Here is a 16,284-nt window from a genome sequence, read left to right as displayed (position 1 = left end):
AGGGAGCTGTTGGCTCGATCTCGTGGCATGCAGGGCTTGCCACCACCCTCCTACGCATTGTAACCCGGCCACCTGAATTAAGGGCTTCAAAAGTCGCATGATGAATTAGGCCTAAGGTGGTGCCTTGTGTATTAGCCTAGCTGATTATTATTATTATTATTATTACTTTTCGCGTAGTTTAATGTCACAAAAAAAAATTTGTTACTTCATGTAGAAATCTATCGTTTTATTATGGATAATCTTTGCAAAAAAAATATTTTGAAACATTTTTTTTTTGTTTTTTTTTAGAAGCTCGTTATGAGCGATTGTAACGGGTGGGACAATTCAGTCCGCTCGTCCATTTGATTAATCAGGTGCGAGATGTGTTACAGCCACGCCAACGGGGGGATAATGAGGGATAGGGTTGGGACACCCGTGGCGGAAGTATGACAACCACCCGTTGGGGGATTAGTGGTCGTCCTCACACGGCCATCCACAAACTCTGCCTCCCGGACGCCTGGGATTACAGGAGTGAGCCACTACTCCCGGCTTTGAAACAGGGTTATCATATTTTTTTTTTAACCTGGAAGCGAATTTGTTATTATGAACTATGATGGTGGGTATAGTTTTGCTGAGATTAACTCTGAATGTATCTCTAATAATATTGACATCGCAGTGATCAAGAGATAATTGAAACGCGGAAGTTAGCAGACTGGTCTAAGAGTGGCCTAGACCATTAAATAAAGCATGGGAAAATTAATTGAAGAATATAATTTAAGAGCATTGAAACAGAACATGAAATGTCGATGGGGACAATTTAATGCACTATACACAGGTAAAATGGAAAACGCTGTATATATTGCCTTAAATTTGAAATTTAAATATTTTTTAAAGTTCCTTAGAAGTTTTTAATCCATATTATCTCAGTGATCATTTTATATAGCAGGCTATATTTCCAGCAGAGAAAGATCACTGTTTGTGCTAGGGAGTGGTTGCAGTTAACTGATTTTGAGTTTAACAGTTAATAAAATTATCTCTTTAGAGATAACTAATAACTTACAATAAAATTGCACAGAAAACAAATCTAGAAATAGAAACAAAATAATAATTTTACAGTCGTTTGATAATTTTTGTCAGTTCTTGAAGCTCTGACTGATTACTATTAAGGTAGACATTTGCTTCCCACAACATTTGAATCAAATCCTTCATATTAGTTGTATCAGACTTAACAATTTCGGTTATAGGAGGATTTATGCGGAAATAAGGTACTTCTAAAAGACTGCACATGGTTTGACCTCTTTCCACTGCAACACTTTCAAGGTCAGCAATCTGAATAGTATCAAACAGTATAAGATTGATTATTCATTGGGCCATGGTCATTTTACTACAGTGGGCTGATATCGTAATTTAACTGATTCCAATTTTTTTACCGATATTTCAAATTGGTACTGATACTAATTTTCCTTTTATTTCTGCCAAGGAGAAAAACATCAGTGAGCTGGAAGTTAGCTAGATCAAAGTTCAAGGTTAGCTGCGCTATTTACCCTATTTAAGAAAATCGGTTTTAAATAATCAGAAATAAAATCAGTATCCATAGCGAACTGAATAATCGGTAAAACTTTCATATTGGTATATCAGTTTGGCCCAAATATTATTTTTACCTTATCACAAAGATTCAAGTTTCGTGAATTCATTCGGTAAGGTAAAAGCCCTGAACCAAGTGAAATAATAGCAGCAATAGCTTCAACTTCTTCATGATTCTATAAAAAGACCATTTGTGTTAATTATAACAAAGCAATAAAACATTTAAATATGACTTACAATAGCTTTTAGAGCTAAATTTATTTTATGAATTTCAGTCATGGCATCTATTATTGGATTTGTCACAAACCACGCTCCTAATTCATTCTTTTCTGGTTTATGAAGATAAATTGAACAACACGATCGTGCAACTTGCCACGCTAGCTGACCTGAAATTATATCATAAAAAATTTACCCTTTCTATAAAAATTAAAATTCGATCTGCTGCATACCTAGATGATCAAAACATACATCGGTTTGCTGCTTCAACAAACTTCTTGGAGACACAAAATTACGAAACAATCTCAATTCAGGAGGTTGATTGTCATTAAAAACTCCTGTTAGGAGTACCCTATTAAAATTCAAAGCAAAATGCTTTATATATATATTTTCAACAAAGGTTTTGAGATTAATAATTAAAGCCTCAGTTATTCTGAATAGCCAATGGTCAATATTTAAAACTTTGCAATGTGATTTTAATTCTATATCACAGCATGGATGTAGAATAGAACTGGACAAATAATTGCCTCATACATATGAATTATTTATGTATCAGCGGACCAACAATTAATAGCCAAAATAAGCTTAAATTTATTTTCTAAGGTTTGAATATTACCTTCCAAACTTTATTTCTGCTAATGTGGTATGTTCTCCAAACTCCCGTTTCAAAAACCCACTTAATGCTTCATCATCACTGGTTTTGACATTGTTGAAAAGTTTATCTTTCAATTTAAATATTAAACCTTGACACTCCTGTAAGGACTTTCCTATTGGTGTAAAATATTTTATTATAAACATTTTTATTGAAAGCACCTTGAAAGTAGATTACCTAATGATAATGCTAAGGCTAAAACGCCACCTAAGCCAGCTCCAACAACCATATCAAAAAATTTCAACACATTACAGCCAAGGGCTGCTTCCAGGGCTACTAATATCTGAATGATGACTAAAGCACGAATTCCTCCATCATCGAAACATAGAATTCTACAACGCTGCTTGCTAGGAACTGGTTTGGAATTTGCAAGCATGATACTGTCTGTTGGCAAGCCTAGTAAACCATCAAATACTAAAATAAAATACATTAAAAGTTGATTTAAGCCTTAAGTTAACATATAACCATAGCAATGCTACTAAGGCTTAATATTGAGATATTCTTACATCTAGGAACTTCAATTTGAGATAATTTCTGAGGTGGAATCCCATTCCAACAGCTATTAATGGCACACCCACGAGAACATGTATGGCACAAGGAGACACAACGTACTGCATTCACAGAATGTAAAATAAATAATACAAGCTCCGTGTTGGGATAATTTCCAGAAGCTGCTATGTGTAATGGAGTTTCTTGGTTTCTACTCTTCTGATTATGGTTAGCACCAAAGAGAAGCAAAGCTTGGACTATATAAGGATCACCAAGCTGTAATAAAGTTTAAATCAGAATCTACACCAATTGACAAATTTCTTATGTTATTACTTTAACAGCGATGTGCAATGGAGATAGCCCATCATTTGTTTCTACATTTGGATTGGCACCACAGCTCAAAAGTGTAACTAGACAAGACAAGTTATTTTTTGAGACAAAGACATGTAAGGCAGCTTCGCCTTCATTGTTTTTGGAATCAATATGGCAGCCAAAGTCAATTAGAGCTTCCAAACACTATGAAAATAAAATTTTTGGTAAATTATGAACTTTCCAGCAAAACCTAACCAATACCCATGCAAAGGCTTAGAGGTGACTCTTTCAAAGGCTTAGAGATGACTCTCGCAAGGGCTTACTTGAGGAGTTTCGGCTAGATGTAAAGGAGTTCCACCTGTCTGTGAAAGTTCGGAGTATAATTTCATAGGATCATCGCAAACCGATTCATCATCTTTATTTCTATCCAGTATCATTGTTTCAACTGCAAAATCAATTCTGGGTGGTTGCATAATTTGATTAGGTAATGTCACAGATGTGTTAGCATCTGCGCCAGCACTCAATAATTCAGTAATACATTCAGCATTATTAGCGATACAAGCCAACTCTAAGGGAGTATGACCATCTACGTTAACTTTGTTAATTAAAGAAGGAGTTTCCCAATATAAAAGGGCCTGAAAAGTTAAAGAAAACTGAATTAAAATTGACCCTTTTAAAATACATCTTGCGTGAGAAAATATCTGAGTGTTAGACCCAAACATGCAAAAGTAATAAACATTTGGAGCTGAATGGATTTAATGTTATCTCGTCCAAAAAAAGCATGCAAAATGTAATATTGAGATCTTTCAATAGTCGATTTTTATAAAAGGAGGAGCTTAGCTTGCCCTCTACGTCATAGCTTAGACTAAACAAATCTACAAGCTCAAGCTAATGCCACAAGAAAAGTCAATTTTTAGCGCACATGCAAATTGCGCATTGACAAAAAAATTATAAAAAAACTGTCTCATGGTGTTTAGTGCAACATCTACACGTATTCATTCATTATAAATTATGAAAAGAACTATAATAAAGAAGTAATTTTATAGATTTCTATACTTGGATTATATTTTTTCTTGTATTAGCTGCGTAGTGAAATACATTATTTCCTTTTTTATCCACCAAGTTCAGTTGGCTATTTAAGTGAATTAATGTTTGGATAACATCAGGTCGTTGTTTCTCAATTGCAACATGAATTGGTGTGACAAATGTTTCAGTACATGGTTCATTTACAAGTCTGTAAATTTTAACAAATTTCGGCTTAATAATTCAAAATATATATCATTTACACACCTACTAGTAGATAATGAGATACCTTAAACTTACTTGATAAATTCTTCATTTCTGAAACATTTAGTCCATCCTAAATAAGAACTGATATGGGCAGGGGACCAACCAGAGTGTTTATTCGCAACATCACAAATAAATTGTAAATTTTCATTTTTAAACAGATCAGGTACACATTTTGCAAATAAAGGAAGAATTTTCTTCAAAAAGAGATACATATTTGTTGCTTCTGGTTTGGTATAGAGTAAAGGCAGAGGGGAAATATGAAACGTCATAGGGGAACTAAAATAACGGGGGGGGATAAAAATAGCGATCGTATCGCCATCTATGAAAGAGCTGGATAACTATTATCTATTTTTCTCTCGTTTGTCAGCCATATTGGGCGCGTTTTCGTGATAGGAATTTTGGATCATCAATTTAGGTTTGATCTTTTTAATGGGTAAAAAACGTAAGCGTTGTTGTATTGAGGGTTGTTCAGGGGAAAGATTGTCATCGGAGGAGGTCAGTTTTTACCGGATTCCAAACGTTATACAAAACCAGGGGGATAAAACAAAACAATTATCATCTGATAGGCAGCGCCTATGGGTCAATAAACTAAGGCTTAATGGGTACGATGAAAAACTTCGCATTTGTTCAAGGCATTTCGCTTCAGGTATTCTAATTTTTTAACTCAAAAGAGCTTAAAACACAAAACTATACACTATTTTGTTTAAGGAAAACCATCAACGCTCTACGATGCAACACATCCTGACTGGCTTCCAAGTCGTTACCTAAAAACAGATCAATCTAGTGTTATTCAAGACGGAACTAGTGGAATTGAAGACAATGATCACAAGCTAGAGCGCTATGAAAGAAGACTTAAAAGAGCTAAGCTGCACTACTTTGATACCCCCAGAACTACGAAGTGTAGAAATAGTTTAAATCCAAATCTGCCAGGTGCTACATCTACGCCAAAAATTAATACCCTGCTTACTGCTGCAGAATTCAACACTGTGTCGCTTGATGATAATTCCTCCATTATTAATGAAAATAATTTGATGTCTTTTGGTGAAAACGTTTCTTTACTAGAAATGGATCATACATTTGAAGAACATATATATCCAACATATGCAAATTTATCTACACAGACTACCCAACCATGCTTAACAGACGAATACATCCAAACAGAACCCAACTTTGTGGAACATTCAACTCAAACAGAAACCACCTTCAATGAGCACTCAACTCAAACAGAAACCACCTTCGATGAGCACGCAACGCAAACGGATAGCTGTTTCACAGATGGATTTTCCCAAACATTTTTAAGAGTCTGTCCTCAGTTTGAACTAGAAGCAGCCCAGTTTGAATTAAAAGAATTGAAATCTTCAATTGAAAACCTAACTTTACAGTTAGACCAAGTAAAGGAAATGCTAAGCCTTTGTAGAAATCAATTATCAATAGCAACGTTGGAAATTGAATCTAAAGCTGAGGATATTGAAAAATATCGATTCAGTACATCATTTTTTGCTGGGGATAATGAAAAAGTTCTTTTCTTCACGGGGCTTGAACGCTTGGAGCTTTTAGATATTTTAGTTGAAGAAATTTCACCGTTCTTATTCAAGAACTCCAAGCTAACACCATTCCAACAATTTATACTGACAGTTATGAAACTACGATTGGCTTCATCAAATAGGGAATTAGCGTACAGGTTTTTTATCTCCGAAAGAACTGTTAGCAGAATTTTCTACAATTGTTTAAATGCATTGTACAATCGCCTTTTCCGATTCATTAAGTGGCCTGAAAGAGACGAACTACAGGCAACAATGCCAATGTGTTTTAGAGAGCAATTTGGATCAAAATGTGCAGTGATCATAGATTGTTTTGAGGTGTTCACAGACAAACCATCCAGTGTTATAACACGAGCAAATACGTGGTCCAGCTATAAACACAATAACACTGTAAAATTTCTAATTGGTATTACACCTCAAGGATCCATAAGTTATATTTCAAAAGGTTGGGGTGGTCGTGTTTCGGATAAACATTTAACAGAACATTGTGGGTTTTTAGAAAAACTAATTCCTGGAGATTTAGTTCTCGCTGATAGGGGGTTTGATATTGACGATTCAGTCGGATTTTATTGTGCATCCATAAAATACCCAGCATTTACCCGTGGAAAAAAACAACTATCCCCTAATGATGTAGAAACTACACGTAAATTAGCTAATGTCAGAATTCATGTTGAAAGAGTTATCGGGCAACTACGACAAAAGTATAAAATACTTCATACTAAAGTTCCCGTGGAATTGCTACATCGGGCCCCGGATGAAAATATTGCTACAATTGACAAAATTGCTACCGTGTGCTGTGCGTTAACAAATCTTACCCCATCAGTAGTTTCTATTGAATAAATTAATCAATTTTTATAACTGAGACCTTAAATTTATTTTTTCATTTTTCAAAATAATGTAATTTCTGAATTTATATAGGAACAATGACCAGTAAATGGAAAATCACATTTGGAGCCTCCTTTTCTTTGATCTGTTCTCCCTATTAACTTTTGAACATTCAGCACAAAACCATTTTCCTTTCGGAATCCGTTTTATTTTCAGGCATTCAATATGGAACCATTCAATAGCACAATTTTGGTTATCACAGCATATCATATCACCAGACTCGGGTAGTTTGCAATAGCACCAGACTTCACATTGACTAGAGTTATTTGGTTCTGAAGGGGACTGAACAAGTTCTTTAGTTGCCGATCCTATATTCTGAGAAGCACTGGGTGTGGATGGCGTAATCTGATTTTTTGTGGATGGTGAAGTGAAATTTATAGGAACTTTGGATTGGGTATTCAAATCTTTCGATGGGGATGAATAGTTGGGGATCCTAGATGTCGATGGTGAAGAGAAATTGATACGAACTTTGGATTGGGTATTCAAATCTTTTGATGGGGATGACATTCTGTTTGAATTATTCCTCTTATTTGGAGATAAAATATTGAGCTCAGTGGATGACTTAACCGCTTTCTTTCCACTTTTTTTCTTTCTGGGGTTTTCTTTAATGGACGTATCCTTCCTAAAAAAATGTCCTACTAGTTCTGGCAAAATAGCATTATAAAAAAACTCTTTTGATTTACTAAGTGCAATTGCCCAGAAATCCTCATCCGGATATATTCTTTCAATATGGAAGTCCACCTTGGTCCACACACAAAAGTCCGCATACACTCTTTGAGTTACAAATAGCTGCGTCTGAACTTGATAATAATAGGCATGATTTTGCTTCAGTTTCAATTCACTCTCGCTCATTTGAAGATAGAATTTGTTATCTCCGTCCTTCAGAGCGTTATCTTTCATGGTAAAAGGGCATTTCAGCTCTATAACCCCTTTACCACAACAGTCGCAACTAACAAATCCATCCGGTGAGGCTCCGAGATGGGGATGATTGACATTCAAGCAAAGTCCAGAACTTTCAATTTTAAAATTTTTGTGAGTCTTCAGCATTGCATTGCGGTAAACTTTTCGTGCTGTTTCTTCATTATGAGTACCCCATTTGGTTGCCTCATTTTCAAACTTTCTTTCACTTGGATAACAAATTGTAGCGATTAATGAAGCTGAAGGCATTGCTGGATTACTGTGGCAGGCTGCTTTAAAGTTTGACGCTGTTATACGACCAGCGCGGAAACAATGCCATAGTTTGCTATTTGATTGATTTTTTGTTTCAGCTTCTACTTTTTCGGCTTGCTGGCATGTAAAACCTACTTTAATTCCTTCACAATGTTTAAGTAGTTCGTGGAATGGTAAATCAACACATTTGTCATCGTACAGCTCAGTTAGCACCATTGGGAATGAATCGTTAATATATTTTGGTCTATATTTTTCTTGATATTTTCTATCAATGCTAAAATACGAATTTTTGCAGCCAAGACTAAAAATTTTATCAGCAAGGTGGTAGTGTTCTTCAGTCGTGATTCTTGGAGTAAATTTCTGAACCAATACACTGTCTTTGCATTTAGTTTTAGCGTTTTCTTCTACTTCTAATACTGAATCCAATTCCTTTCTTCGGGATTTTATTGAAGAAATATCCATTTCACTTATTGGGGCATAGCTTGCTCCTTTGGTTATAGGAACCAACCAATAAGCCTTGACACCTGTAACGGTTGTCCTTTCTCGAAATCGAACGACATAATCAATGTAGAATAACAGCCCTGCAATATGTGAGCAGGACTCGTCAAGTCCTGCCATACAAGTGCAATGTCCAGATTCAATTGTGCCATCTTGCTCTGTTATAATCCAAGGTTTTAAGGGAGTTTCCCTTAATCTTTGGGAGTGCATTACCTTAAGAATACGAACAGAATAAATATATATGTTACGCTACATATAAATGATACTGGTGAAGATACTCACAGTGGCTTTAACAAGAATATAAATGGAACCATCAACGTTCTTCACCATCACGTCTCTTATAAATCCACAAACAAAAAGGTTATACGCATTTAAACTTTTATAGTTCTTTAATTTCTTCTTCGTGAAAGGTGAAATTCCCTCAATTAAATACAGATAAATATCTGCAAAGTTTATTGGGGGCAAATAACTAAAACTTTCAATCTCTTCAGGCTTAATTAAATGACAATCTTTCGGTTTGACTATATATGGATCAGTATCATTAATGAATGATATTTTTTCTCTGTACCTACTTTTGACATTAAGCTCTAAACTATCGTAATATTCAGAAGAATTAAAATTAGAATTTAAATCAACATTAAAACAATCCATATTCGCCATGTTTGCAATCGCGCCCAAAATGGCCGACTCAAGCAACCTGGAAAATATTTTCCCAAAGACTAAATATTACCCGTCCAACTAGCTGTAGAGTCGTTGCTTTTAGCAGACGAACTTTCGTTTCCCCCCCCCCAACTGCCTGTACTCTATTGTGACGGTACAAACTGAAAAGTGCTATCATTAAAAATTCATATACTTGAGCTGTGAAAAAGGAATGAGCAAAAGCTCAGCTACCTGAATGCGTGAGGTAACCCAGGATTGGGATTTTCAAAGTTAACTTCAAAGAAATACTTCTCAAGTGTCAAATTACGTTTGCATAAAAGAATATTTTCACAACGATATAATACTTCGGCAGCAGAAAAGTCTTTCCCATTAACTGGAATCACTTTAAAGGGACTCTCAGGAAGGGAAATCATTGGTTTCTGTTTAGGTTTTTGAACCTGGCTTTTATGTTGCGATGGTTCAATAGGAGCATTAACAAGCTCAAACTTGGCATTGAAACCTAGATCAACCAAAAGTCTACGTAACGTACAAACAGTTTGAAAGTTGGGTAGTGTCGTATCCTCATTAATTTGCTCTAAAATCTTTTTGCATGATGGTTTTTCAGTAACTGCCACAAAATCTAACACTTTACGAGTGATTGCATCCAAGACTGGGCGGGCAAATTTGCTCACACGAAGGTTTTTACCAAAATTATTACGTTTTACGACCCGTTCTTTAAATTTGCCACCACACTCTTGATTCTCCTTTTTAATTCTCCACACCGTGAATGGAGAAACCCCCGTCATCTTCGCTGTTTGTTTCACTAATCTGCCTAAAGCTTCTTTGGGGTATGTTGAACATAGTGAGTTTAAAACATTCATCACCGTCATTCTTGTTGCTGAAAAAAATTTACATTGCAAAAATAATTTTAAAAAATTTAAATTTGATTAGTACCTGCGTTTAGTAGCTTTCCTTGTTTCCCCATGTCTTTGGTGCAAAAATTGACAAGACCAAGGCTTATTAAACTAAAATATTAGAAAACCTAAGTTGTTTCATTACAAACATTCTAACACCAACTTAAATGCATTATTATTATTAATATTACAGTTTTAAATGTCGGCGATATAAGTTAAAAACATAAATATTATATAAATCTACTGGAATTTTGAGATAAACATGAAGACCCAAAGTTGTATTTTTTCCTGTAAAACAACATGGCGGACTTATAGTTACTTAAAAAAAAAAATAAGAAAAGAGGGTGCACCTCAAATGTATTTAAATTTCTGAAGAATTATTCAAATAAAAATATATTTATTCGAAATATTGTTGTAATTTACAACAGATTTCGTAAAACTACCAATTAAAAGTGTAGAATAGCCATGTAATAAATGAATAACAAGTTCAATTATATATAGGGCCATTGAAACACACATGATTATATCATTAATTAGCAATTTTCTCCGATAATGAAGGAAATATATAAACTTCTATACGATAAATCTTCACAACTGCTTAATAATTTTCGCCAGTTCTAAAAGCTCAGAATGTTTGCTATGGAGATATATATTAGCTTCCCATAGCATGCCCACTAAAACTTTTGGGTCAGTTTCGATAGGAGATACAAGTTCAGTCAACGGAGGGTTTATGCGGAAATACGGAACTTCCAGAAGACTACACATTGCTTGACCTCTTTCTTCTGTCCTGTTTTCTAAATGAGCAGTCTTATAATAAATAAATAGAAGGTCAAAAAATTTATATCCATTTTAAAGCATTTATACTTTGATTATTACATTCATTACCTTATCCAATAGCCTCTGAGGATTTAGTCGAACTGGTAAGAGCCCAGAACCTAATGACAATATAGCACCAACTACTTCGCATTCGTCTTCATGGTTCTATTTAGATTTATATGAACTTATTTAAAATGTAACCATTTGTTTTGAGGGCATTATAAAATAGGAATAATGCTGAAAAATATTGGCAGGTTGGTTGGGTTCGTAACCAGGCTTGTGTAAACATAGAATTCTATAGCGCATAAATGAAGCATTCAAGCTTACATAGATAAAAATTCAAATATAGGTACCCCATGTATCATTAGCAATAGGAGTTTAAGATTGTATTCACATAGGATTTAAGCATGTTACATTTTATATTGTATATAATATGAAATATACATACAGTAGCTTTCAGGGACAGATTCTTTTCATGAACTTCTGTCAATGCATCCACTGTTGGACTACTGGCGAACCAAGCTCCCAATTCAAATTTCTCAGGATTGTGATGATACGTAGTACAAGCAGCTCTCCCCACCAGCCAAGCAAACTGACCTAATAAGGAAATATATGAAAGCTAACAAACAATATCTTAAGTATGATGTGATGAACAAACCTGGGCTATCAAATCCCATATCAGTTGGTTGGTTTAGAATAGTTCTGGGAGATGGATAGTTACGAAATATCCTTAATTCGGGTGGCTGCCGGTCGCCAAATATTCCAGTTACCATAAGCCTAGAAGTGAACATCACAATTAGATAAATGACTTTAGCATCAACTTGCAAAAACTATATTTACCTTCCAAACTTAATTTCAGACAACGTAACCATATCACCAAGCTCTTTTTTTAGAAATTTGTCTAAAACATCTTGATCATACTTTTTATGACCAGTAAAGAGTTTATCTTTAAGCCTAAAAAGGAAGCCTCGGCTGTACTCGACTGATTTCCCTGCAGAAATTGATAATTAAATCATTTTGGACCAGATCAGACTTTAAAAAAGGATAACAAACCTAAACTCAAAGCCAAGGCTAGAAGACCTCCTAACCCAGTGCCGGTAATCATATCGAAGAATTTCAGTATGTTGCAACCCAAAAGAGCTTCTAAGAGAACCAGGACCTGAGCGATGATCAGAACTCTCATTCCGCCACCGTCCAAACATAAAATACGACAATGGGCTTTATTTAAATTGCGTTTTCTATTTGTTAACATTGGACTCATTGAGGGTAGACCCAATAAACCTTCAAACACTGTAAAAAGTTTAAAAAAAAACTTTATTATAATTCATTTTAACAGTATAAAAAGATTGGTGAAGAATAACAGTAATTTTGGTACCACTTACGTCTAGGAACTTCAATTTGTGACAATTTCTGTGGAACAATGCCATCCCAGTTGCCATTAATGGAACAACCTCGGGAACAAGTGTGACATAATGTGACGCAGCGTTCGGCATTCATGGTATGCAAAATAAACAAAATGTACTCTTTATTTGGATAATTTCCTGTCGCGCAAATGTGACGAGGTGAAAAACCTTCGGCATCTTTCACATTAGGGTTGGCACCAAAAATCAACAAGGCTTGCACCATGGCAGGTTCTCCAACTTGAAAGGACAACAATGAATGAGTGATTCTTAGCTTTTTTTATATTTTAAATTAAAATAATACCTTTGCACGCAATATGCAAGGGTGAGCTACCATCCCCCGCAACCATGTTAGGATTGGCCCCACTACTGAGCAGAGTTATGACACAACTTAGCTTGTTCTTTGAAATGAATACGTGAAGCGGCGTTTCTCCTTCATGGTTTTTGTCGTCCAAATGGCAGCCAAAATCGATCAGCGCTTCTAAACATTGCGGTGATTCTGCTAAGTGCAAAGGTGTTGAACCTGATTGGGATAGCTCAGTGTACAATTTCATAGGATCATCACACACTGGATCTTCTTTATCTCTAAACAAACCATTAGGATATTATAATAATTTGTAACATTGAAAAAATTACTTAATATTCATACTCTGGTATAGATGGTTCAACGGAAAACTCCATTTGCTGATGGTTTGGAACATTGGCATTCATGTCAGCTCCGGAACTAAAAAAGTTGAAATAGCAGAGATTTGAGGCCAAAAATTGCCAAAAATAAAATAGCTAATAATGGATTACCTGAGTAATTCGGTTATACATTCTGCATTATTTGCCATACACGCAATTTGCAAAGGTGTGTGCCCATCCAAATTAACTTTGTTAATTAAAGAGGGTGTTTCCCAATAACAAAGCGCCTAAAGTAATGAATATAAAATTAGAAATTGAGCCAAGACGTTTTAACAAATTGAATGAAAATTAGGTTTACTTGTATTATTTCCTTTTTCGTATTAGCGGCAAAGTGGAAAACCGTATTTCCTTTTTTGTCAATGGCGCTTAGTTGGGCATTTGAATGAATTAATGTTTGAATGACATCTTCACGCTGGGTCTGCACCGCAATGTGAATTGGCATTATAAGAGTCTCGGTGCATACATCATTGACTATTCTATAAATGAATAAAATGAATGAGAATTTGTTCCATTTAAAATAGTTATTTAGAAAAAACTTACTTCGCAAAATATTCATTCTGAAAACACTTAGCCCAACCCATAAAAGCTGCAATATGAGCTGTAAAAAAAAATAACATAAGATATTCAAATGAATTGAAATTAATTATGCCTGGATATCCTAATTCATACCTGGGCTCCATGTAGGATTTTTATTGGAAATGTCACAGAGTTCTTGAAGGTTATCCTTTTTAATTATTTCCGGAACACAGGAAGCAAAATGTGGTATTACTTTCTTAAATAATAGGTACATATTTGTAGCTTCTGGCTTAGTCTCTGACCGGAACATGCTGAAACAAAGAATTTATCATCTTTATATTGAAATAGACATTCAACAACAAATGCTAGTCATGAACATGCCTATAAACATGAGGCATCGCAGGCATTGGATTCAATTGTTCAAAATCAACAGAAAAGTAAACTTTGTCCGGAGCTTGATTTCTTTTGCACAAAACCACTCCTTCACACCGATAATGTATTTCTGAGGCTGCAAAATCCTTTCCACTAACAACAATAACTTTGTAAGGATTTTCAAGTAGTGGAGCTGCTGTTTTGGGCTTGCTTTTCTTAATGGGCGCTGGTTGGGAAGTCCCACTTTCTGGATCATTCACAACATGAAGTTCGTAATTCGAGTCAAAACCCAAATCTTCTAAAAGACCTTTGAAAGTGCGCATGCTTTGAAAATTGGGAAGGCTTTCGTCAGAGTTAACCATCTCATAAATCTTTTTACATGTAGGTTTCTCATTAACTGCCACAAAGTGAAGAACTTTCTTTGTTAAAGCATCCAAAATAGGTTTTTCATATTTGCTCATGCGAATCTTCCTTCCTAAGTTGAAGCCAGGCTTAACAACTCTCTCTTTGAACTTCCCACCACTGACTTGATACTCCTTTTTAACACGCCAGACAGTCTTTGCACTGACACCAGTCATTTCAGCTGTCTTTTTAACAATTCTGCCCAGAGATTCTTTGGGAAAACTAGCAACCAGTGAGCTATACACGTTAATTATGGTCTGTCTCGCTGCAACTGACAAAGTTTTTCCCATTGTGTGCCTCTTAAATTCTTTAGGAACATTCGCGGGCTCGTCATCTAGAAAGTCACTAGCTGGTGGGGCCCTTTTCTTCGGAGCCATGTTGAATCTTTCAAGTAGATTTAATGTTCTTTAAGCCGAAACGATTCACAAATTAATCAAAACTTGCTGTGAAAACTTAAAATACGTGAGGAATATTTAAAGGAATTATAGTTACACATGACGATTGGATTATTTCGAAATTCAAGTCCAAGGGTTAAAACGAATATTTAATTCACACACCCTTACAAATTGCTGACTACCTAATAAGACATATATAAAATTATATTTACATAACCTTACACAATTTGTAATTATCTTGTTGTAAAAATAATAAAATTATACAACTGTCAAAGCGCAATTTTCATTTCTGAAAATTATCAGTCAAAACTTCAGCTAAGTTCAGCCATTCAGCGGCTGAATCAGCGGCAGGGTTGTAGGTCAGAGGTTGGTGCGTATGGCAGGAGACCATCGAGTTAGGAACATAGAAATCTCATAGGTACCTAGAATGCTGCTGCTGCCGTGTAACCTTGGAGGGGAAATAGCCAAACAGCCGTGGCAGACGATCGACCAATATCAACCAATCAGGACTCAAAGAGCGACTATCGCCGGTAAAGTGTGACATCTAGCTTGAGTTCTTAATAATAATAAATTACTTCAGTTTTTTCTATTTTCGTTTTTGTTTTTTAATTTTTCCTCTTCTTTGTTCTGGTGCTAAGTCCTTTTATGTAATTTTGGAGTGTGTGGTGCGAAGACCCCGCTGTCATAGGCACCAAATAAATATCTTTCTTATTTTGAAAAAAAATTACTTTATACATTACGTCACTATAGAACCAGTAATTGATTGACTGATATATCTTTTATTTTTAAATTTACTGTCGATGTTTTTAAATATGGCGGGTGATCAAATTGTTCCGACAAGGCGATAAGATAAAAAAAACTATTTATTTAATAATTTTAAAGCAAGTGTCGGCTCTAGCGTCGAAATCAAAACAAGATGCTGAAGCTACATTTTGACTCAAAAGGCGGGACCATAGAAATCTCATAGGTAACTAGAATGCTGCCGCCTACGGCCGAGCTTGACGCCAGTTCGCCTTGAACCTTCAGCCAATGAGAGGCCGTAGAGTGGTTCCGCCAAGGAGGATAATAATCCTCCTTGGTTCCGTTACTATAGCGGGAGATAGGTAACGTCATTCTCTCCGGTGACATTAAATTCTTGGCAGAACCGCTCTTTGAGCTCTGATTGGCTGAGATCTGGCTTCGTCTGCCACGGCGTTTGGTCCATTTGCCAGTTACACGGCAGCATTCTAGTTACCTATGAGATTTCTATGGGCGGGACATAAAAGTATGCTTCGCGCTGATTGGCTCGTTTGTAAATTTGTCAATAACTTCAATTATAGTAATTGTTTACAATATATTTTATATGGGATATATGATTTAGGTTAAAGTTCACTAAGCAGAGTAAAAGTGGTCTAAATATAATACTCTATAATGGCTCTCTGACGACGTTATTGTTTCGGGGGGGGGTCAGAATAATGTAGAAGGGAAATTGTGTATAGAGCTAAAGCCTTCACAACATGCGTGCGAATTTTACGTTCCGAAATATACATG

General features: G+C 35.5%; 4 protein-coding genes across 7 annotated transcripts; 1 reads left to right on the top strand and 3 right to left on the bottom strand.

Annotated features, from left to right (window-relative positions):
* Window positions 1-224: 224 nt before the first annotated feature.
* On the bottom strand, window positions 225-10,399 carry LOC149961939 (85/88 kDa calcium-independent phospholipase A2-like). 3 transcript variants are annotated; one of them, XM_090177653.1, is made up of 15 exons: window positions 10,361-10,399; window positions 10,210-10,280; window positions 9,508-10,153; window positions 9,424-9,437; window positions 4,556-4,757; window positions 4,289-4,466; window positions 3,556-3,867; window positions 3,254-3,436; window positions 2,938-3,196; window positions 2,609-2,845; window positions 2,396-2,546; window positions 2,013-2,131; window positions 1,801-1,949; window positions 1,641-1,739; window positions 225-1,308 (listed from the first exon to the last, which is right to left on the bottom strand). In XM_090177653.1, exons 2-15 carry the CDS (start codon window positions 10,238-10,240, stop codon window positions 1,090-1,092), a joined length of 2,799 nt encoding a protein of 932 aa, XP_090033779.1. In that variant the 5' UTR covers window positions 10,241-10,280; window positions 10,361-10,399; the 3' UTR covers window positions 225-1,089. The 3 variants fall into 3 exon arrangements, with proteins under 3 accessions (XP_090033779.1, XP_090033768.1, XP_090033785.1); XM_090177642.1 differs by lacking the exon at window positions 10,361-10,399 and having other exon boundaries at window positions 10,210-10,337; XM_090177659.1 differs by lacking the exon at window positions 10,361-10,399 and having other exon boundaries at window positions 2,609-2,827; window positions 10,210-10,337.
* On the bottom strand, window positions 4,759-9,408 carry LOC149961940 (uncharacterized). Its single transcript, XM_090177720.1, has 2 exons — window positions 8,899-9,408; window positions 4,759-8,829 (listed from the first exon to the last, which is right to left on the bottom strand). Exons 1-2 carry the CDS (start codon window positions 9,274-9,276, stop codon window positions 7,006-7,008), a joined length of 2,202 nt encoding a protein of 733 aa, XP_090033846.1. The 5' UTR covers window positions 9,277-9,408; the 3' UTR covers window positions 4,759-7,005.
* Window positions 5,005-6,925, top strand: LOC149961941 (uncharacterized). Its single transcript, XM_090177814.1, has 3 exons — window positions 5,005-5,017; window positions 5,089-5,168; window positions 5,231-6,925. Exon 3 carries the CDS (start codon window positions 5,554-5,556, stop codon window positions 6,901-6,903), a length of 1,350 nt encoding a protein of 449 aa, XP_090033940.1. The 5' UTR covers window positions 5,005-5,017; window positions 5,089-5,168; window positions 5,231-5,553; the 3' UTR covers window positions 6,904-6,925.
* Window positions 10,400-10,607: 208 nt separating the features above from the next.
* On the bottom strand, window positions 10,608-15,019 carry LOC149961938 (85/88 kDa calcium-independent phospholipase A2-like). 2 transcript variants are annotated; one of them, XM_090177624.1, is made up of 14 exons: window positions 13,967-15,019; window positions 13,739-13,896; window positions 13,610-13,667; window positions 13,368-13,545; window positions 13,181-13,296; window positions 13,035-13,109; window positions 12,690-12,970; window positions 12,368-12,625; window positions 12,039-12,275; window positions 11,826-11,976; window positions 11,644-11,762; window positions 11,434-11,582; window positions 11,046-11,150; window positions 10,608-10,976 (listed from the first exon to the last, which is right to left on the bottom strand). In XM_090177624.1, exons 1-14 carry the CDS (start codon window positions 14,734-14,736, stop codon window positions 10,758-10,760), a joined length of 2,874 nt encoding a protein of 957 aa, XP_090033750.1. In that variant the 5' UTR covers window positions 14,737-15,019; the 3' UTR covers window positions 10,608-10,757. The 2 variants fall into 2 exon arrangements, with proteins under 2 accessions (XP_090033750.1, XP_090033758.1); XM_090177632.1 differs by having other exon boundaries at window positions 11,055-11,150.
* Window positions 15,020-16,284: the final 1,265 nt, after the last annotated feature.

The sequence above is a fragment of the Leiobunum rupestre genome, chromosome 1, assembly GCF_980474605.1.
Source record: "Leiobunum rupestre chromosome 1, qqLeiRupe1.1.hap1, whole genome shotgun sequence".
Lineage (NCBI taxonomy): Eukaryota > Metazoa > Arthropoda > Arachnida > Opiliones > Sclerosomatidae > Leiobunum > Leiobunum rupestre.
The sequence above is the reverse complement of the archived record's forward strand: the minus strand, read 5'-3'. Positions and strand labels throughout refer to the sequence as shown.